Source organism: Cnephaeus nilssonii (assembly GCF_951640355.1).
Source record: "Cnephaeus nilssonii genome assembly, chromosome: 16".
Lineage (NCBI taxonomy): Eukaryota > Metazoa > Chordata > Mammalia > Chiroptera > Vespertilionidae > Cnephaeus > Cnephaeus nilssonii.
Genome location: NC_137087.1, coordinates 41,166,854 through 41,189,092, shown reverse-complemented (window position 1 = coordinate 41,189,092; position 22,239 = coordinate 41,166,854). Strand labels below are relative to the sequence as shown.

Sequence of the window (22,239 nt, the reverse complement as noted above, 5' to 3'; positions counted from 1 at the left end):
CCAAAAAAAAAAAAAAAAAAAAAAGATGGGATGACACAGCTCTCTCTCCACCCAGGTGTCATGTCATCACAGACTAATTTTATAATGGTGACCAAGGCAATACAAATTAGAGCAGGGAATGAAAAATGATGCTTCTCTTCTCCCTTGACAATTTTTTCTTTGAGGAAATGGAAGATGAGAGAGCTTCCTCCAGAGGAGGCAGGTCTTGCCAAGGTGAACTCCCATGTGCCAGTATCATTGGCTTTAAGTAGGCATTTGGTATGGGAAAGGAGATTCAAGCATCTGACATAGGAACTGGGCTGAGTGACCTTTACAGACACTCCAACCACGATTTCCCATCTATTGAGTGCTTGCTCAAACCAGCAAGAAGAAAAACTGAACAAACAAACAAACAGCCCTAGCCAGTTTGGCTCAGTAGTTAGAGCACTGGCCTGCAGACTGAAGGGTCAGGGGTTTGCTTCCGGGTCAAGGGCATATTCCTCTGTTGCAGGCTGGATCCCTGGCTCAGGTCAGCACGCGTGTAGGAGTCAACCCCTCCTCCCTCCCTTCCACTCTCTCTAAAAATCAATGGGAAAATATCCTTGGGTGAGTATTAAAAACAAACAAACAAACAAACCCTGGCAGAGGGGTTAATAACATCATGTTACCCTAAAGCTTCAGGCATTAGAATTCTAAATGCACCTGGAGAGCAGACTTTTGCAATTTAATCTAAAAAGGAACAGTTAAGGATCAGTGAATAACTGAGCTAACTAGAACAGATGTTTGTTTATGTAAATCCTACTCTTCAGTGCCACCTACTTAATTCTTTAGTATTTATGTGTAGTTGCTCTAATAGTACCCCCCCATATTTATGTATTATTTATATTTGTGTGTGTATATTTTTAAAAGAGAAGATTGAGAAAGCATACCAATTGCTTTCCATTCATCATGTCTATAGAAACATGGCTCTTCAAGTCCAGGCAAAATGCCAAGTCATCACTGCCCACCTGGCTAATTGCAGACCAAAGCAATGAAGACAGGCTGAGTCAATCTATGCTCTGAACATGCAGGATAATTATCAGTGTCTCAGTTTCAGTTGCCCCTACGCATGTCCTAAGTGAAATTGGGAAGTAATTGAATTTGATCACCTTCTAGCTCTTTTTCCTTCAACCTTTTCCATTATAATTCACTGCTCGGCAGCCTCATGATTCAGCGTCTTTATGTCCAAAGTCACCCACTCTGCCTGTGGAAACACCTTGATAGAGCCCTCTTTTTGCTCAACTAGAAATACTCCACTTCCAGAATGATCTTTCTCTTCAACACTCTCCCAAACTTAGTCAAAATCCCCTCTCCAGAGAGGCTGACCTGAGCTTAACACAAGAAGGTAATTGGGTTAATGGTTATCCCTTAATGATTATCCTTAAAGGATTGTCTAGTGGAGTGCAGAGACTATGGTCTCAGATTCCCTGTCCAGTTTCTCTCTGCCTTTGAGGCAAATACAAAAGTCAGATTTCAAATTCGTTTGGGCTGAATTATGTCCACCCCACCCCCACCCCCAATTCATATGTTGAAATCCTAATCATTAGTACCTCAGAATATGACTGTATTTGGAGATAAGGTCTTTTAAGAGGTCACTAAGGCGAAGGTGAACTCATTAGGGTAAACCCTAATCCAATATGACTGATGCCCTTATAAGAAGAGATTAGGACCTAGATGTGTGTGCTCAGAGGAAAGACCATTTGAAGACACAGCAAGAAGGCAGCCAGCCATCTGCAAGCCAAGGAAAGAGGTCTCAGAAGAAACCAAACCTGCCAACATCTTAATCTTGGACTTCTAGCCTCCAGCACTATGATAACATAAGTTTCTTATATTTAAGCCATCGCATCCGTATTGTTTTGTTATGGCAGCCCTCGCAAACTAATACAGATTTATAAATGGATAACATTTGTAGGTGGCTAGGTAGTTATTACACTGAGTGGCAGAATTCAGAATTATCAGAACAATCTGATTATAAGAATTATAAGAATTATTCAGAATTATCTTGATCTAGTTCAATTTGGATGATCCTAAGTTCTGCTCCTAGGTCCATAAAAGCAGTTCAACTAACACAGCATGGCAGAAATCCCCCGTGGCATTAACTGTGAAAATGAACTGCAGGTTATAGATGACTACTTGATTGATAAGGAACCAACAGTATGATGTTGCCACTGAAAACTATGACTACATTAAGCTACATTAATAAAAATATAGCTCCCCAATCTTGGAATATTGTAATTTCGCTGCATTCTACGATGTATGGTGTTTCATTCTGGGTGCTACCTTTTTACATATGACTTAGGTATTTATGGTTTAAAACAGGGCATTCACACCAGACAGCTATTGTTGTGTTGGCTACTGTCATTTTTTTATTCGACAATTTAAGGGAAAAGAGTTCAGTGCCCCTGACTAAATAAATAGTCAGGCATTGCATATTTAAAAATTCTTGCAGCACACCAGTTGAAAATTTCTGTAAATAGAGAAGTGGAAAGAACCTGGGGCCTTGATGATGTCATTGGGCCCTTATATTAGCTAACCCCCAAATCTACCCAACTGCTGTACTTTCTGGTCTGAGAGATAAATGTCCTTATTGTTGAAGGCGTTTTAAGTTGGGATTTCCTTTACTGCAGGAGAACCATTTTAACAGATTCTACAGGGTTGGCCAAACATAAAAATGAGCTTTCACAGATAATTCCAAATGCCCATTAATGGAGTAGACCCTTTGAAGAAGGGAGCTTTTGTTATAATAAGTGTTCAAATAGAAGTTGATGATGATTTTTAAAAATCCTTTATTGAGTGGAATTTTGCTCTAACTTATTCTTAAGTATCTTTTAAGCCCTGGTGATCTAATACCCTATATAATAAAAGCCTAATATGCTAAGTGTCCAACCGTTTGACCGGTCGCTATGATGGGCACTGACCACCAGGGGGAAGATGCTCTGATGGGTAGGTTAGCTTGCTGCTGGGGTCCGGCCAATCGGGCCTGGGCGACATGGGCTGGACACACCCTGGAGCCCTCCCACGGTCCCTCCTCAGCCGATAGTGCACCGGTGGAGTCCTTCGGCCTGGCCTGTGCTCTCTCGCAATCTGGGACCCCTAAGGGGATGTCAAGAGCCGGTTTCAGCCCGATCCCCGCAGGCCAGGCCGAGGGACCCCACCGGTGCACAAATCCGAGCACCAGGCCTCTAGTTCAAAAATAATTCCTTCTAAGGTGTGACCATGAAGCTGAATCTTTCCCCAGGGCATTTGCATTATCCCCTGTGTAGTAACTCCACTGAAGCTTTTATTAGTAAAATGTGGAGGTGGGGGAGGTTTCTGTGCAACAGAGCCTTCCAGGTGCTCTCTGCCCACTTCATACCAGCAAGCCACTCTCCTCTCCCCCTGCAGGGGCTGTCTGGCACGCCCACCTTTGGAAGGTTGCTGAACCTTGACCAAAGGGGAAATCAACCATATTGTGACTGCTGGATTTGCAAAACACCACATACAAAGGGACTCAAAATCCCGGAGAGGAAGAGTGCCCGTGAACAGGGTCCTGTGGCTTATGGGTATTAGTGGGAGGGGCACAGGTGCCGAGGAGAGTGACAGACAGATAGACAAAAGGTTGCAAGGATGACAGGGGAACAGTTTTCAACCTGCCTGAACCCAGGTGCCCTTTTGACAAATGTTCCCTTCCATGGTTCATATTATAAAAATAATAGTTTTAAAAAGTTTAAATACAAAATTATATCAGAATATTGACTCAGCTTTAAGAGCTACACAATTTCTCCACTCTAATTCATTACTCTGGCAGGACATTTATAAACATTCCCACCTCCCCTGTGAGAAGATGGGAATCACTAGAATAGATTTTTCTTGATTCTGATCCCAATGTTGATCAGATTTCTAGCGGTTCCTGTAATTAATATAAAATAACAGGGAAGACGGTATTTTGTGCTCGTGCTCTGGACTCTGAACCACAAAGTGTGCTCTCATGCTTCGGTCTCATACTATACCTAACCAAACCGGGCTTGTGGGGGAGAAATGTTCGCAGAAGATCGAAGGACTGCACTTTGTGTTTAGTGGGGTGTCACACACAGAGTGGCAGGACTGGCCAGGGCCTCCAAAGTCAAATTGTATTGTCCACTCTGTGTAAACACAGAGGAGAACAACTGAGAACAGGGAAGTGACTCATCTGGGGTTAAGTAGTTGATGGATCGTTGAGAAGTAGGAAGGTGTGAGAACCTTAGGTTTTACCTCAGGGTATAATTTTCCTAAGAATTTGTGTATGCAAGGAAACAGCATCTGATTAATTTTTTAGAAAATTACTGAGAGGACCCTCGCTGGTTTGGCTTAGTGGATAGAGCGTCGGCCTGCAGACTGAAGGGTCCCAGGTTCGATTCCGGTCAAGGGCACATTCCCTGGTTGTGGGCTTGATCTCAGGAGGAGGCGTGCAGGAGGCAGCTGATCAGTGATTCTCTCTCACCATTGGTGTTTTTATCTCTCTCTCTCTCTCTCTCTCTTCTTCTCCTTTCCTCTCTGAAATCAATAAAAATATATTTTAAAAAATTACTGAGAGGGCCGAAACCGGTTTGGCTCAGTGGATAGAGCGTCGGCCTGTGGACTGAAAGGTCCCAGGTTCGATTCCGGTCAAGGGCATGTACATTGGTTGCGGGCACATCCCCAGAAGGGGTTGTGCAGGAGGCAGCTGGTCGATGTTTCTCTCTCATCGATGTTTCTAGCTCTCTTCCTCTCTGTAAAAAATCAATAAAATATATTTTAAAAAAATTACTGAGAGGGATTAATGTAAAGAAGAGGCAAAGGTGGTGTCAAGAGGCTGATGACCTGTCAATATTTTTTGTGTGTAAATGGGGCCAAAGGTGACCCAACCATGGTTTGTCTCGTGATGGGAATTCTCTGTCCCAGACACGGGGCGTGCCTGGTGTCAGGTGGCCCAGTGCTTCTCTAGCTCTGCCTGGGGGGGCCCATGGGGAAAAGCCACGTTCAGAGATGGGCTTAGTGTTCATGTTGGAGGCTGACGAGCAAGTGGCCGGCCTGTTTCTGTTTCGTGGCTTTACTTCCACTTCAGAGAGTGACCTTCTGGTCCCTCAGATGGGAAGGCCCAGTTCAGCTTTGTTGGGAGGGTTCAACTAGTTCCTGTATTTTCTGCCTTCTGCTTCCCAGCCTCAGGCTGAAACAAAGCAGTTCCAGGGTTGGACTCCTGTGCCAACACAGAAACTTAAAATTCCCCAGTAAAGTTCCTGTTAAAGCGGAGACTACTATTCTAGAAGTACAGCTTGATCAGCTTTCTTAAGCCGTTAATTATTAAACAAAATCAATACTTTTTAGTTCAAGTTTTACTCTTTTTGATTAGAAAAACTGAAAGTCATTTATTCAAAGACAAAAACCAAACCAACCGCCTCTAACCTCCCTCTCCTCCCCCCCAACCCCAGCTGAAATCCCAATGTGTGTTTTTGGTGACTCTCTGGGAAGGGAGGGATTACAGAAATGGCCTCTGAGGTGATGGAGGAAGAGGTAACAGTGTGGTTTCCAGTTTATCTGGGGGCTCCTTTCCTTTCCTTGTAAGTTCTTAGTTACTGCCACCAAGGCACGAGGGTCAGCAAGGCTGGGAGGGGCCTGAGCCAGCTGACCTGAGGCAATTACAGCTTTCATGGCCTCAGGTCAGAGCCAGGCTAAGAAGCTGACAACTCTGTGACTCCAATCAGATATACCAGTCAGAAGCCAGCAGTAGCCAGGCGATGGCCAATACCAGAATGTTGGCCAAGGCTTAAAAAATATTAAGGTCACAGAGACAAAAGCAAGCAGAATTCCAAAACAGGTGCTCAGAACGTGTGCAGCATAGCAAGGAGCCCAGCCCAGCAATGGCCCTCTTCTTGGGGGAGGGTTGCCTGGCCACGCTTTCCTTGGAGGACTTACAGCTGCCAGGGGACAGCTGAGGACCCTGCAGACAGACAGTGGCTCATGGCAGAAAGGAGAGGGGTTTGTGGCTGTAGATGGCTTCTGACACAATACAACCCACCTTGACCTTCCCTCCAGGAAATAGCCCAACTAGGAAAGCCCCTGTGACCTTTAATTTGTAGACAAACTGGTTTGGTTGTTTGAATTGTGATATTGCCAAACCATGGTTCCAGGCTTATGTTCCATGTCCTTGGGGTAGACATAAAACTAAAACACACGTGTGCAACAGTGGGGGCTGCTCTCATGTCCTAATTGCTAATAGAAGTCCTTCATTATTAATAATAATAATGGTCGGGGATATGGCGACTGCCTTTCATGGAGCACTTACTGTGGGTTAGAGTGTTCGACAACAATTCGGAGAGGCTGGAATTATAATTTCCATTTCTCAAATAAGGAAAACGAGGCTGTGAGAGGTTGAGTAACTTGCCTAAGGTAAGAACTGAGATCAAGTCTACATTGTCTGTGCCCCAAATTCCATGCTGTTAAGGACGACCCTGTATGCACCTGGCAGACCCCTAGCTGCTGGGGGTGGAATTGACCAAGGGCCCCAGGGCTGTGCTGTGAAACCATCACAGCATTTGACCAAGGCCGCACTTCCCACAGGCTGCTCCCATCCGACGACTGAGCTCAGCGGGGACACTATAGCAGGTCGGCTCCTGGAAGACACGGGTCTCCAGTGGTCAGCTTCAGCTTGAGGGTCCCTGACAGATTTGCAGAACTTTCCTTAGACGGCTCAGTGGTCTAGGACCCTTCCACCCATCCTGCCTCCCCCTTCTTCTTCATTTGGACCCAGATCATCTGATAGGTCTCCCAGCCCTCCTCCCGTTTTCTGTCTCAGGCATTTTCCCTAATAAAATCTTTGCATTTTAATCCCATTTTACTGTTTGCTTCTCAGAAAGCCTGGACTAACGCAGTGCACCATGGCGAATTTTCAGGGCAGCTGAGTTCAGCCTGCTAGCATGAATTGGCAAGTTACTTTCCTGTGCCCTCCAGATTCCACACAAAAGCCACAAGGTGTGAAGCCTTGCTGGGGTCCTCCCTGTGTTGTCCTTTCTCTCTTGTTAGTCACTTAGGTGGTTGGTCTCATCTCATCCATTGATCCATCTATTCATGCAAGAAGCATTTATTGACTTCTCACTGTGTCTTAGGCTCTGGGGATCCAAAGATGAATGTCAGGGACTCTGCCCTAAGGGGAATCACAGTCTGGTTGGAAGAACAATTTGGTCAACAGATAAACAACAGTAATTGCTAATGACTCTGAGTTTCTTCTCTGCCTGGTGCCCTTTTAAGTGTTTTATAAGAATCAACTTATTCTTTACTTACAACTATTGTATGAGGTAGGTGGTATTTTTATCTCCATTTGCACCTGGAGAAACTGAGGCACGGGTGGGTGGCAGGTAGAAAGTGGCAGATGTGGGGTTTGAACGCAGGCAGAGCCTTTGAGCTTATTGCTCTGCCACGCTGCCCCTTGCCCTGCTGCCTTATTCTAAGAGAGTGTGACCGTGTCTGGGGAGTGCAAGCTTCTACTACAGCAATAACTCTGAGCCCAGAGCAGCTTGGTTCCCACTTTAAAATCCTCATTGGCTGACACAGTGAGAACAATCTTGCTGGGTTATCCAGTGGAGGCAGAACGCCGATTATGTTGTAGAGAATCACAACTCACTGCTCCTACAAGGAGGTGGCTGCATCTCAGCTGTGTCCTGTCTCCTTGGCTATCTGGAGCATCCCTAGGCTGCCTGATACTTCCTGGGCCCATTTGATTGCCTAGCTCTGGACTATGGGAAGCAGAGGTGCACACCTGTCCCTTTCTACATGGAGCATCATTTCGTAGGAACTCTCCATTTGGTAAATGAACAATAACAAAAATAGCAAATACTTAACGTTACCTAATTCTTTTCAGTTTTCAAAGGGCTTCTGTGTGTTTGTCACTTCGTCCCAACAAGCTTGTCGCAGGCCAGACAGGTATAAATATTCTCAATTTAAGGAAGAGAAAACTGAAGCTTAGGAAAGTCCTGATTACCCTGGTAAATGGTAGAGTTGGGACTTGAGTGCAGGCTTTCTGTGGCCTCGCTGACTGCACCGTCCCAGAACCCCTCAGTAGCTGCATTTCTGTTGCTAGGAAATATTCTACTGAGTCTTTAGAGCCTTGCCTTTAGTAGCTCTGGTTTTAATTACTGGGTCCAATCAGCAGCCCAGGGTTAAAGAGTTTTCATTTTGGCCCGTAATTGTTGAAGTCAAATTTGGAGTGCCATCTTACTGTTTCGTATCTCTTTAAGCGAACACCCAGGAGGATCACGTCCCCACCCCAACTTGACCATAATGTGAAGCCAAGTACTCCTTTCAGGGTGAGGAGTGAGAGAAAGTTACCCTTCCTAGAAATGGAAAGTGAAACTGACCAGTCCGATTTCATAGTCTCAGCTGGTTAGAGTGCTAAGGGTCAGCAAAAGCGGGGGCAAGAAAACACCCTCTCAGCCTTTCCTGGAAGTTTGAAGATTGAGAGGTAGAGAGACAAAGGAAGGGGATTTTCTTCACAATTTCCTAAGCTTGCTTCTATTCTCAAGAGTTGCCTTTGACCTCACAGTTCTTGGTTGAGTGAAAAGGAACCGCATTTTTGTGGCCTTCCACAAATGAAGCCCATTTGTCTGTCCTGACACGAGTAAAGCCAGGCATCAGTGTCTGTTTAGATTGGAATTGATTCCTGAACCAGGAAACCAAAAAGAGGCTGTTTAAAGACTAGTTATTAATGGCCTCATCACAAGCCTGGGCCAGGCCTTTTGAACAAAATTTACATAGAGAGAGGAAGCACATTTATAAGTGTCGGAAAGAGATGAAGAAAGAGGAAGCCTTCACCGGGGCTGTGGTATCTACAGCTTTATTAGCAACACTGGGGTTTCCTGAACGACGAAACAGGGGCCTGCAGGCCCCCAGTCCTGAGAGTCCTAGTGGAGCACTTCCTCCCCAGGGGTGGCCTTCGGAATGCAGGTATGAACAGTGCTCCTTGAGGACCCTCGCAGACTTGGCCAATGAAGCTGTGCTTGGCTAGAGCAGTACCAGAGATGCTGGGTCCAGGAAAGAGGTGGGTTTCTGTGGAACCCATTTCCCATGGCGAGGCAGCAGAGTTTTCCGCAATCCTTCCCAGATTTATCCCAGAGACTGGTTGAGGGAACTTCCGTCTGTGGCCAGGAAGCTGCCCACCCAGGAGAATTATTTCTCCATTGGGGTCATGTTTCCTGAGATCAGCTTTTCCTTCAGTCTGGGAACTGGTTAGAAGATGGGAACCTTGAGTTCTAAATGTGGTTCTATCATTAGACCAGCAGCTAATGACGTGGGACTCATCAGATTCCGTCCTGACCCCCCAGTTTTCCCTGGAAAATGGAGGTAGTCACATCTGTCACATGTGCCTGGGGACCGTGAAAGGAGCAAATGAGAACAAGTTAAAAAGTTCTGAGACACTGGGTGGTGCCAGAACTCACAGTAACCCTTGGCTTCTTGGATGAGAATGGAGTAAACTGGATCTAGTTATCAGGGAAATTTCCTGAAGGTTGAAGTTGGGAGAGGGTTAGAGGGCCCCAGCCCCAACCGGGGGGGTGGGGGTGTGCAGACAGATTTTTTGTCATTGGTGGACAACACAAGTTGGTTGTCATGACAGTCTCAATGTGGGGCTATTTTTATTCAAGCTGAAGAGCGGGGTGGGTGAGTTGGGGAGGGGAAGGAAGAACCGTCATCCTTTGCTTTACAACAAAACAAAACTAACACTTTGACTAGTTCATTTAGAGCAACTAGGTGGGGGCTGGATAAAGGTCTTAGAAGCCTGAGGTCTGCTCTCCTCCTTTCTGCCTTGCTCCCTTGTCCTGAACTTTAAGTGTCTTGAGGGACGATCATGGGGATTACCTGGTGAATAAAAAGAGAATAGCTCCTTGTGTACATGAGCTGGAAAAGACTGGGGAAGATTCCTGATCCAGAACCCTCTACCCAGCGCTGCAAACCCACCGATGTGTAGTGCAGCTGGGCAACCTCAGGAATCTGCAGCTGGCACCAAACATCTGGATGGCAAAGCAGGTTGGATATGACAGGTGAGCCAGCCTGTGTTGGGAAAGGAAGTCAGCATGGCCTTGTGGGAGGAGTATATTCAGTTCTTCCTCCCTTCTATTCCTCTCTTCTTGTTTCCAGGGAGACAGAGTGGCACCATGAGTTTATCTAAAGCCTGAATTTGATATGTGTCTACAGGACTCTGCCTTACCTTTCTGGCAAATGATGGTGATGATGATGATGAAGGTGACAAGGACAATTATTCATGTCACTTTAATGAGCTCACTCTAATGCCACTAAATAATCACCTCCTCCGTCCCTGGCTTTAGTACCTGTAAGAATGTGGAGGGAAGGGTTCCGGTATTCTACTGACCCTCAACTTCATTCTGTTTGATAACTGTATGTGCATTTGGGGGTAGCTGGTTACTTGTGGGTTGGGTATACTTGTCACTGTGTTGGAACCTTTTTGAATGAAAGGGGTTAGTTGGATGGGAAATTCAATACCCATTAACCAAGGTGGGTAAACAAGAGCGAAGAAAGACCCAGGGTGATGACTAAAATGAAAATGAAAAAGCAGTTTTGATGTTTGCCAGGAAGCTGGGGGGAGAAGGGGGATATTGAAACTCAAGATCTGAGCCCCACCATTGCCAGCCTTTCACCTCCCCCCTCGGTACCACATGCCTTGACAGTGGAGCAAAAGCTCCTTCATTTGGCTCCTTCATTTGGAACTTGGGGACAAGGCCAGGTCTGAGGTCTCCCTCGTGCTTTCTAAGGACACAATAGCCATGGCATTGATTTTCTTAGCTACTAGCTGGTGCAAACAAGATACACAGTAGGAGAAATGCTTGATATACTTAAGAATCATTATTCTGCCCTGGCCGGCTTGGCTCAGTGGATAGAGCATCAGCCTGCGGACTGAAGGGTCCCAGGTTCGATTCCGGCCAAGGGCACATGCCTGGGTTTCGGGCTTGATCCCCAGTAGGGGGCGTGCAGGAGGCAGCCGATCAATGATTCTCTCTCATCATTGATGTTTCTATCTCTCTCTCCTTCTCCCTTCCTCTCTGAAATCAATAAAGAAATATATTTTTTTAAAAAAAGAATCATTATTCTAAGCATTTTGTGAACCATGCTTGTGGTACACTTTCGGACATCAGGTTCATTATAGCATCTTATTTGCTCCTGAAAGCGGATAGAGCAAGATGTTGGCTTGGTAACACTTTTTTAGCCACTAGCTTGCTCGGAGTGTGATGTATGATCAGCCACTCCCCTTCTCATTTCTGACCCAGATTAACAAAAGAGCTGATATATCCTGTTTGTGTGTCTGGAATTATAACAAAAACAAGCAAATAAAATTCTTCAGCCTTTAAAAAAATAAAACTACATTTTCTATATCTATTTTTTAAAAATATGTTTTTATTGATTTTAGAGAAAGAGGAAGGGAGAAGGAGAGAGCAAGAAAAAATATCGATGAGAGAGAGAAACATTGAGAAGTTGCCTCCCATATACCCCTACCTGGGCTCAAACCCAAAACCTGGGTAGGTGCCCTGATTTGGGATCGAACCATCAACTTTTCAATGCATAGGTTGACTGACACTGAACCACCTGAGCCACACTGGCCAGGGCTAACTATCTATATTTTTAATCTTCATCCGAGGATATGTTTTTATTGATTTTAGAGGAAAAGGAAGGGGGAGAGAGAGAGTAACATCGATATGAGAGAAAAATATCAATTGATTGCCTCTCATACATGCCCTGACCGGGAACCAAACCCACAACCTAGATATGTGCCCTGACTGGGAATTGAACTGCAACCGTTTGGAGAACGGGATGGTGCTCTAACCAACTGAGCCATCTAGCCAAGGTCAATCTATATTTTATAGAATTTCTTTTTCTCATGAATACTCTTTGCAGACAGACCTTTGACACACAGTCCAACTCCTTGACTGGTATTTGGGGTCCTGTCTGAGGCTCCCCTTCCTTTCTCATCCCTCACCCCAATCTAGAAGATGCCCCCGCTTTGCTTCCCGTAGCCCAAGCATACCATTTGCTCTCATGCCTCTGTGTCCTTCATCATACCTTTACCGCTGCGAGCAAAGTCTTTCTGACCCCACTGCAGCATTCTCTGTGCCTTTCAAGATTCTACTTGTCACTTCTTTGGGGGATGTCCTTCCTTCTTTGTTTTTTCTCGTGGCCATAAACTGCGTTTTATAATTCCCTGCTTATTTCCCATAATGTTTTATTTTAAAGTTATTCCTGTTCTTATTTTTTTTTCTGGAAGTGGGAAATAATCTATTTCTCTCTTCTTTGGTCCCCCAAAATTAGTGAGGACAGAAATGTTCTCATCCTAACATTTCTTAGGGGAGAGGCCGAGGCAAGGCTTTGAATATTTGTTATTCATTGATAGGCAATACATATTTGTTGAAGGAATAAAGAAATGGATTATGAGTTATTTTATTATTTTAAATAGAAAATATACCCTTTTCACAGAAGGGTAACCTCATTACCCAAAAGCTATTTGACCCAATTGAAGTAAGTTAACTTCTCTTCTTTATCCTTTAGGAAGTCTTTCTAAATTTCACGAAACTTCTATCCCAGCGCTTTCTAAACACTTAGAAACATAACTCATTTCATCAATAGTGATATTTATGGTCTCATCACACAGGTTAGTGCTTGCGGGGAGGGCATCACACAGTTCTCAGTTTCTTTACGTGGAGCGTCGTCTTCCCAGTTCAGCTGTAAGCTCCATAAGGCCCAGGCTATAGAGAACACGCTCTTGGGATCCCCCATGGGACCCATGTCATACACGTTCAGTAGACACTTGCTAGGTGATGAGGAAGCTCAGGTTTCAGCACATTTTATGTTGGGCTTTGAGAGAGTTGTTTTATGACTTCATCCTTGTGGCTTAGTTAGATGGATGAGAATTATAATAGATGAGAAATTTTATTCTGAGTGGAGCAGCCTTCAGAGGTTTCTCAGACTTCAGGCTCTCTATAGTCCTGCCCCATCTGTTCAATGTTAAATTTGGGTCCCGGACCCGGGATGCAAATGAAGAGGGAACATGGCCCCTTTCATTTGTGGACCCCACTACCTAGGTTGCTTGTCAATTCATTTCTGCCTTCTTCCAAGAAATCTTGAATTTTCTCCACTTTCTCTTGCATCAGCCACACTAGAAATTCTGGACATAAATTGGTGATCTCCTACTTAATTTCAGCCCAGAGACACACATTTCCCTGTCTGGCCCCAATGACCATTTCTGTTTTATTCCATTTTTGGCTAGATTGGTGAAAAAGTCTTCATTCCCAGTTGAAATGTAATCTCCTTAATTTTCTTCTCTGTTCACTTTCTTTTTCCTTGGCATCCAAAACTCAGAGAAAATAAATCAATATGTTTATGCTACAGGCTGTCTTCCCCCTCTTTCCACCTTTACTTTACCTTATTTTAAAAGTCACTAGTAAACTTTGCTTATCAAAATGGAGCAGTATAGCATAATTCAGCTTTTCTCAAACTTCAGTCATATGAGAATCATCAACATGGTTTTCAGTTTATTTGTAACAGCTTTATTGAAATATTTATGTGCCATGAAAGTCACCCATTTATTTGCTTATTTTGAAATATGCTTTTATTGATTTTTAGAGAGGAAGGGAGAGGGATGGAAGCATTGATGTGAGAGAAACATCATCACCCAGCTGCCTCCTGCAGGCCCTGTACTGGGGATTGAGCCCACAACCTGGGCATATGCCCTGACTGGGAATTGATCCGGTGACTTCTTGCTTCCTGGACCGACGCTCAATCACTGAGCCACACTGCCTGGGCCTATACACCCATTTAAAGTAGTCAATGAATTAGGGGGGGTGGTATATTACATTATCAATTTTTAAAAATTGTGGCAAAATATATATAACATGTTTGCCATTTTAACCAATTTCAAGTTTACAACTCAGTGGCATTAATTACATTCACAATGTTGTACAACCATCAGCACTAACTATTTCTGGAACTTTTCCATTGTACTATTTACAGTATTTTATTTGTCAATTTATTTTAAAAGGAAACTTTGTCACTATAAATGAAAAACCAGTCTCTTGATATAAAAAGGTAACTATAAAAATAAAACAGTGAAAAGTAATGTATTCAATTCTACTAGATAATCATGCCAACAGAAGCCTGTGGGCTTATGGCCTGTTCTGTCTGTGGCGCAAAGAGGATATGCATGTTAAAGAGGAATTAAAGGCCCCCTCTTGCCCAATGGAGCCTTTCTTCTTGATATAAGTGGGATTAAAAGAAGTGAAACAGGACCACCTTCTCACACTGCTTTCTCAGTGTCTCTGAATGTTTGCCGTACACTTTATTTATTTATTTATTTATTTATTTATTTAAATTTCTTTATTGATTAAGGTATCACATATTTGTCCTCATCCCCCCATTCCCATCCCAAACCCCTCCCCATGCATGCCCCCACCCCCCTGTTGTCGTGACCACTGGTTAGGCTGATATGCATGCACACAAGTCCTTTGGTTGATCTCTACGCCTTATCCCCACCCTCCCCTACCTTCCCTCTGAGGTCCAACAGTCTGATCGATGCTTCCCTGTCTCCGGGTCTGTTCTTGTTCATCAGTCTATGTTGTTCATCATTTCCCCTAGATGAGTGAGATCATGTGATACTAGAAATACACTTATAAGAACCGAAAATGAGACACTGCTGTACACTTTAGAATCATGTCCCGTACCACCAGGGTGTGTGGCTCACACTGTGGGAAATGCTGTCAGAGTGCGTGAGAGCATGGATTTGGGGGTGAAATTTCCATACAGCATATACTGTATGACTTGGACAACTGACTTAAATTTCTGTGCCATAGATTTCTCATCTGTAAAATGGGCAGAATGACCAGTTCCTTAGTTGTGATAAAATAGGATCCTATATGTCAAGGATTTTGTATGGGATATAGTAAATGCTCAACAAATAGCCACTGTGGTCGTTTTAAAGAACAATCTTTATTTATACTTTTCCCCAAAGCGTAGCATTACCTTAGAAGAGAAGTTAGCTTGTGTACTCGGAAAACACCTCTCCAAAATCAGCACATGCCATTCTCTTGTCCTCCTTACCCTATCCTCCCACGGGCTGCCAGAAACCATGGTTCCAGCTGAGTGCCAGACAGCATGCAGGACAGAGGCAGTACACGCTGGCACTGTGGTCTGAAAGTCAATTGGAAAGTAAGAGAGCGCAGCCTTGGGTCAGAGGCCCCTCGAGCACACAGGACTCTAGCTGGACCAGTTGGCTTTTGGTGCCTCTTGACTTAAACCCCATTGGTGAAATGTGCCTGTTGGCCCTGGTGGCGCGCCACGGTATACCTAACTAAGGCGGCCTCACCAGGCATTGGTGAGTGGAAACCCACATCAAGTCTCCTGAGCTGCCGTCACAACCCAGACCAGGAATAGTAAGTGACGCTGCTTCCTGCCCTGGACCACATCAACCAAGGAGGCGGTGCAGACACCTGGGGCAAGTGCCTGCTCTGCCGCTTGCTCGCTCGCTGCGTGACTTAGTCAGGTCACTTCAATCCTTCAGGCACGGTGTTTCCATCTATAAAATGGGAATGGGATAGTGATTTCTACCTCACAGGGTCATTGTGAGGACTAAGACTCTTAAGTAGTCATCACCATATTCAGTAAATGGTAACTTTTATTGTTATCATTATTAGTAATAATAGGGTGTCTGTCACCAGTCCTCTTACCTAATATGCTGCTTCATGTGGCTGGTTGTGAATCCAAGTGCATACATATACTCGTTTTATTTAAAATTCATAGCTTGTGGTTTTTTTATATCCAAATAATATATAGACTCCCTTGTGGAGGGGAAGAATTATGAACCTTTAGTTGTTGACAGATTATTATGATGCCATTTAATATGTATAAACATATTCAACTTTTTATGCTTACTGTTCTTTCCCAACTCTGAAAGCAAAACAAATGAACAAGGTACAAATAGAGGTATAAAGTAAAAGGCAAACTGACTACATTCGTGTCATAGACGACGTTGGATTATTGGAGCAGCATCATGAACCGTGCATGCATGAGGCTGTAGTGCTCACAGATTCTTCTGGGTGGGGGGTTGTATTTTGGGACTTGGCTCTCCCCCACATTTCTCCATGTGTAGTAGTGTGCAGGAAACAAATGCCTCATCTACATATCATCTTGCCCCCCTCTTCTTTCCTCATTAGTCCCTGACATTCAGCGTAGCATGACCTTAGCTGCAAAATGATTGCAAACACACACATGGGCCCCACAGTCCTGTGGCAGGACCCAGTTATCACGTGGCCATCCAGATAATCTGGAATATCTTTGCATTTGCATCCCACTTTAAAGGCATTATTATTATCGAAGTGAAAAGCCCAAGCACAGATTCTCATAGGGACTGTATCTGAGGACTTTTGGCCAGTTTGAGAAATATTAATTCACATCCTGCCAAATCTCCAAAGTATTTGAAGCACGCTTCAATATTAAACACAATATGAAGAAGAAGGGCCCCGGCCAGTTTGGCTCAGTGGATGGAGCGTCGGCCTGCGCACTGGAGGGTCCCAGGTTCAATTCCCGTCGGGGACATGTACCTGGGTTGCGGGCACATCCCAGTATGTTGCAAGAGGCAGCTGATGGATGTTTCTCTCTCATCGATGTTTCTAACTCTCTGTCCCTCTCCCTTCCTCTCTATAAAAAATCAATAAAATATATTTAAAAAAATATGAAGAAGAAGAGAAATAGGCAAGACCAAAGACCTTGGTCTTGAGAACATAGTAGCTGTTAAAGACCAAAATTGTCACTTGGCAGCCAGGGCAAAAGGTGAAACACACCGTCCTGTTAGCTTGTTCTTACTGTCGAAGAGAAAGCAGGCAAGCTCTCTGAAGGGATAAACTTTTCCTGCCACTGGATTCTAAGAGTGTTTGCCACGTGGGTCCTTTATTCAGCCTTTGGGGAGCTGAATGCACAAAGAAAGTCTTTTTCTATGATATCTCCACAGTATCTCTAGATCTCATTAAAGCCAGGGTACGTTGTTAAATTTTAAAGCGTGAGGATACTATTGGTATCTTAATGATATTTGATATTGGGGAGTATCCTTGGGGTTTTCAGAATGTTTTCACTCAAACATGTAAATTTTGAGTTTCAGGACAGCAAAGGTGGTATTGTCTTCAAGGTGGTGAGGGGTCGAGAGGGGTCTACATCCTATATAATAAAAGGCTAATATGCAAATTGTCCCTTCAACTGGGAGTTCGACTGGGAGTTTGACCAGGGGGTGGAGCTGGCTGGCCAACCGCCCATAGCCCCTCCCCCTGGCCGCCCCGCCCCTGATCGCTCCCCCCCATGGGAAAATAATATTTTTTCATCAGTTAGGTTATTTTCTGATTTTCACTGACGGTAAGAAAGGTTTAGCAGAGGTCTTGGCTCATTATCTTTCTCTGCATTTTGAACACTCATTTTCCTCTGCAAGAGAGATTTTTAGAAGCAGAATTGTGGCCAAAGGTGTGGACATTTAAAAGACTTTCCCTTTCTTGGTATATGGACACATGGCTTTCCAGAAAGATCATAGCAGTTTATGCTTTTGTTAGCATCAAGTGAGAGTATCTGTCCTACCTCACCTTCAAACATTTCCTTATTTGAAAAGGTAAAATAGCAATATGTTATTTATATTTATTTGTAACTCCATGGTGATTAGTGATAATGAATGATGTGTGTGTGTGTGTGTGTGTGTGTGTGTGTGTGTGTGTGTGTGTAGAGAGGTAATTTGTATTTCTTTCTTTGTGAATTATCTACTTACTGGGCCTTGGGTGTTTTTAAAAAGATTTCTATGATACTTAATATATATGTAAAGGAGATTAGTTCCTTGGCATATTTATTTCAAAGTTTAACCAGTTTGTGATTTGCCCTGGGATTTTTTGGTAACAGCTTTATTGAGACATAATTTACATAACACAACTTACCCATTTTAAAGTGTACAATTCAATGATTTTTCAAAATGTATATTTATTGTTGAAGGTATTACAGATGTTTCCCCTTTTCCCCCATTGACCCTCTCCACCTCACTCCCGCAACCCCCAGGCCTTCACTGCACTATTTATTGTCTGTGTCCGTGGGTCATGCATATATGCGTATGTTCTTGGGTTAATCTCTTCCCGCCAATATTTTTTTTGTATAGTCACAGGCTTGTGCAACTATTGCCACAACTAACTCTAGAATATTTTCATCACCTCAGAAAGAAACCCCATATCCTTTAGCTATCATTTCCTGAACTCGCCCCCCCCAATCCAAGCTCCTCAGTCCTCAGCAGCCACTAATCTACTTTCTGTCTCTATAGATTTGCCTGTTCTAGACTTAGCATATGTTGGAATCATATGATATGTGTGGGTTTTTTTTGTGGCTGGCTTATTTCACTCAGCATAGAGTTTACAATGTTCATCTATATTGTAGCATGTATTTATATTTTATTCCTTCTCTATGTCTGAATAATACAATTCAACAGTTGATGGACACTTGGTTTTCCCCACCTTTTGGCTATTATGACTAATGCTTTTATAAACATTACTAGTGGCCCGGTGCATGAAATTCGAACACGGGTAGAGTCCCTAGGCCTGGCCAGCAATCAGGGTTGATCTGTGGGGTGACTGGCGGGGCGATTGGGGGGACCCCCACTGGCACCCGCATAAGCCGGCCTGGCGCTGTCCGCTCGCGGCCTTGCCCCCTGCCGCTGCCACCGGTCACCTCCCTCTGTGGGAGGTGACCAGCAGGGCAATTGGGGGGTGGCACCCCCCCACCACCACCTGCTTACTGGCTGGCCCTGCCCCCACTGCTGCCACTGGCTGCCTCCCTCTGCGGGGCAACTGGTGGGGCGTTGGGGGGGGGGGGCCCTCCCCGCTGGCACCTGCCTTGGCTGGGGGCAGCTCCTACATTGAGTGTCTGTCCCCTGGTGGTCAGTGCGCATCATAGCGACTGGTTGTTCTGCCGTTCGGTCGATTTGCATATTAGGCTTTTATTATGTAGGGTGATTGAGTTTTTATGTTTTTACATTTTTGTTTAATGAAGTTTTAAATTCATGTTATCAACTCTATTGCTTGTTTGGATTGTCTTTCTTCATGTGTTTAAGATGAACAGATCTTTCCCCAAACCAGTGATAAAGCTTTCAACCACATTTTCATCATTTTAAGTTTTAAAACTTGTTTTATTTGATTTTTATTTCAATCTGTAATTCATCTAAATTTAATTTTGGAATTTATGAGAACTAGGAAGACTCTAAATAGTCCCTCTGCCCCTCCACACCCATCCCAAATAACTGAATTTCTCTAGCGCCATCTGCTGAGCCATTTTTCTCACCAACTATTTCCTTTATTCTAAACTGGTTTTTAATGCTTTATCACATATTATGTTTTCATGAGAATGAAGCTTGGTTTGTGGGCTATCTATTATATTTAATCAGTCTTTTTAAATTTTTATGATTTTAATGTAAAATAAGACTACCCTTGATTGTTTTTTTAAACTTTAGTAGGATACATATTGTATATATATATAATTTTCTTACATAGGAAAATAAATGTTATAAAGGAGAACATCATTGCAACAACAATTTAAAAAACAATGCAAAAAGTGGTGTGTGGCTTTATTTGAAAACCAAGGACTTTTTTCCCCCCATGATTATTGATTTAGTCAGGTTTTCTACGTATTTTGAGACAATTTATATTTTTCTATAAAAATTATATTGAAATTTTCAAAATTCTTAGCATAGAGTTATCACATCAATGTGTTTCTAAAAATTCTTCATATCTGCTATTATCTTTTTCTCATTTGGCTTATTTATATTTTCTTTATTCTTTTGTTAACTATAATTACCAGAACTTTGACTCTTTGGCTAGACAAATGGGTCAGCAATTTGGAAGAAATAAAGAGGCTTTTCTTTTTTTTGAAGCAATGGTAGATTGTACAGTTGGTCTATCCCAAGGAGATTATGCCTGTATAATAAATTAGAATAGGTAATTGGCAAGAGAGTATCTAAACAATTCTGGACCAATAAGTAGTTCTGGGTAGTGTTTTGCAGTTTTAAGTAACTGATTGAATGTTTTAAGTCAGGAGGGTTATTTTCTCATCCAGGAAGAACCTCAGAAATGAAAAATTGGGATATTCAGTCATCTAATAATAAAAATGGAAGCTTGATACGATAGCATCTAATTATTAAGAAGAGTAATACTCATTATTCCTGATCTTTTGGACTCTCTCATTCATAGGCTCCATGGTCGATGGGAGTTGCTTGGGTGGCGTGTGCAGCTCTGTCCATGGGGATGGGCCCGAGCTGTTTTAAAAGCAGCTGATCAAGGAGAGAAGGGTGTGGGAAAGGGCAGATCCAGCAGAGAGAATGGCGGCCTTCAGTTAATTTGGCTCGGAGAGCAGGGAGGTGGAAGATGACTGTAGAGGGATATTAGAACTGAGCGAGCTGAGTCAGTAGGAATGGAAAGGAAAGGAGAGATGTAGGAGTATGATAGCGCTGATGCTTAGTGAAAAACAATATTACCCTCCTTGGAACTCCCAGGGTCCTTTGCCCCAACTGTTAGCACTATATTCTGCCTGGTTTTCTGTTGCACAAATAAGATCAGTGTTCTGGACTTACTCAGCCAGGCCTTCTGGAATAATGCATCTTGGGAGAAAACATGGAGAGGGAGGAGCAGTAGGATTGTGTGCCTCAATGCCCATCACACTCTGGGGGAGTGAGTAGACATCTGTCAACACAGATATCAGGTTCTAGCCCCTCCCCTGGCCTGAGCAGGTCTTGTGAGTCCTTGCCTAGGACCTTATCCCTAGCTCTGCTCCCCCACCTCGGCCTTCAAGATTGTGGGAGCACAGCCTCTCTGCTGGCATGAACTGGGGTCTAACATGTAAGCTTGTGGTTACAGCTTTCTGTGGGGACATGTCCACCAGTCACCTCTGCTTTCTACCAGCACTGATCACCACAAGCTCTGCAGGAAGCCAACTCCTTCCCCGGGAGGCCATCCTGTAGGGATTAGCCAAGCTAACCCTGACCTCTCATCCAGCCACCCTTTTAGATTGTGGGCTCTATGAAGGCAGGATCGATGTCTGGTCCATCCTCATGTCCTCTCAGTGCCTTACATACTTGGCTGGCTCTGTAAGTGGTTTTGGAATGCAGACAGCAAGCCCAAGAAAAGGATGGTGAACCTTCCCTCTCCTCTCAACCATTCTTTACCATTTGTCTCTCTTTGAGGATCTGATTAAATCTGGGAACTGTCTCCAGAAAAGTATAGGCAAACACACACACATGCACACACAGAACCTTGCACACAAGTATCCTACCAATGGATGCACCCTGGCTTACAGCCCCTGCCTTGGAGTTCTGGCAGATTCCATTCACACCATCTTAACACCGTCTCGTATGTGCCATCACCCACACATCTGCACACCCCTGCTCACCTGCTCTCAATCTGTGCATGCTCTCGTAGAGGTGTTAGCTGTGGTACTGATCTGAAACGTGGTTACACTGATCTAAGATTTGTTGAAAATGATTGCTTTTCACTGTGGCTCTGGAGAGGGTACACTGGCTAGTCATGAGGATCGAGCCTGCAACCTGGGCACATGCCCTGACCAGGAATCGAACTGTGACCTCCTGGTTCATAGGTTGACACTCAACCACTGAGCCATGCTGGCCGAGCATGGACAGTCCATTCTTGACCCACCTTGAGAAGAAGGAGCCTCCTTTCCTCGCAACCACCAAAGGCAGCCCTGCAATAAGTCCCAAGGCAAAGCTTCTGGAAGCCTATTTATTGGCTGAGACTGGACTTGCCAGCCGCAGACAGCGGTCTGCCTCAGACTTTCCTCTCCACCTCAGCCCCTCGCTGTCACCCTACCCTGTGGCCTACGTGGTGGTTGACTTTTCATAATTAGGTTCTCTTTCCTGATTTCCTGAGTCACTCCCTTCAGCTTGCATTTGTTTAACATTCAGAACCATTTCCTATTTGGTAATGTTTGGGGCTTTCATGGTGTGGAACATGCCCACCAGTTCTCCTTCCTTCTATCCCATTCACCATTGTTCTCTGTTCTGTAGATTCTGGCTGTGACTCAGTCACCGACACTGAAACTGAGGACGAGAAGGTCCTGCCCTACGCGAAGCAGCAGAGCCTGCCGCTGGAGACTTCACCTGGGAACCTGATGGTGGTGCAGCCAGACCGCATTCGCTGTGGGGTAGGCACTTCTGGGGCG

At 44.2% G+C, this 22,239-nt stretch overlaps 1 protein-coding gene across 1 annotated transcript in view; it reads left to right on the top strand.

The window, feature by feature from the left end:
• Positions 1-22,239, top strand: part of PIK3AP1 (phosphoinositide-3-kinase adaptor protein 1) — a 95,421-nt gene that overhangs the window by 27,707 nt on the left and 45,475 nt on the right. Inside the window, exon 3 of the mRNA XM_079793489.1 lies at positions 22,085-22,221. Coding sequence (XP_079649615.1) covers positions 22,085-22,221 — 137 coding nt within the window. The remainder of the gene's footprint in view (positions 1-22,084; positions 22,222-22,239) is intronic.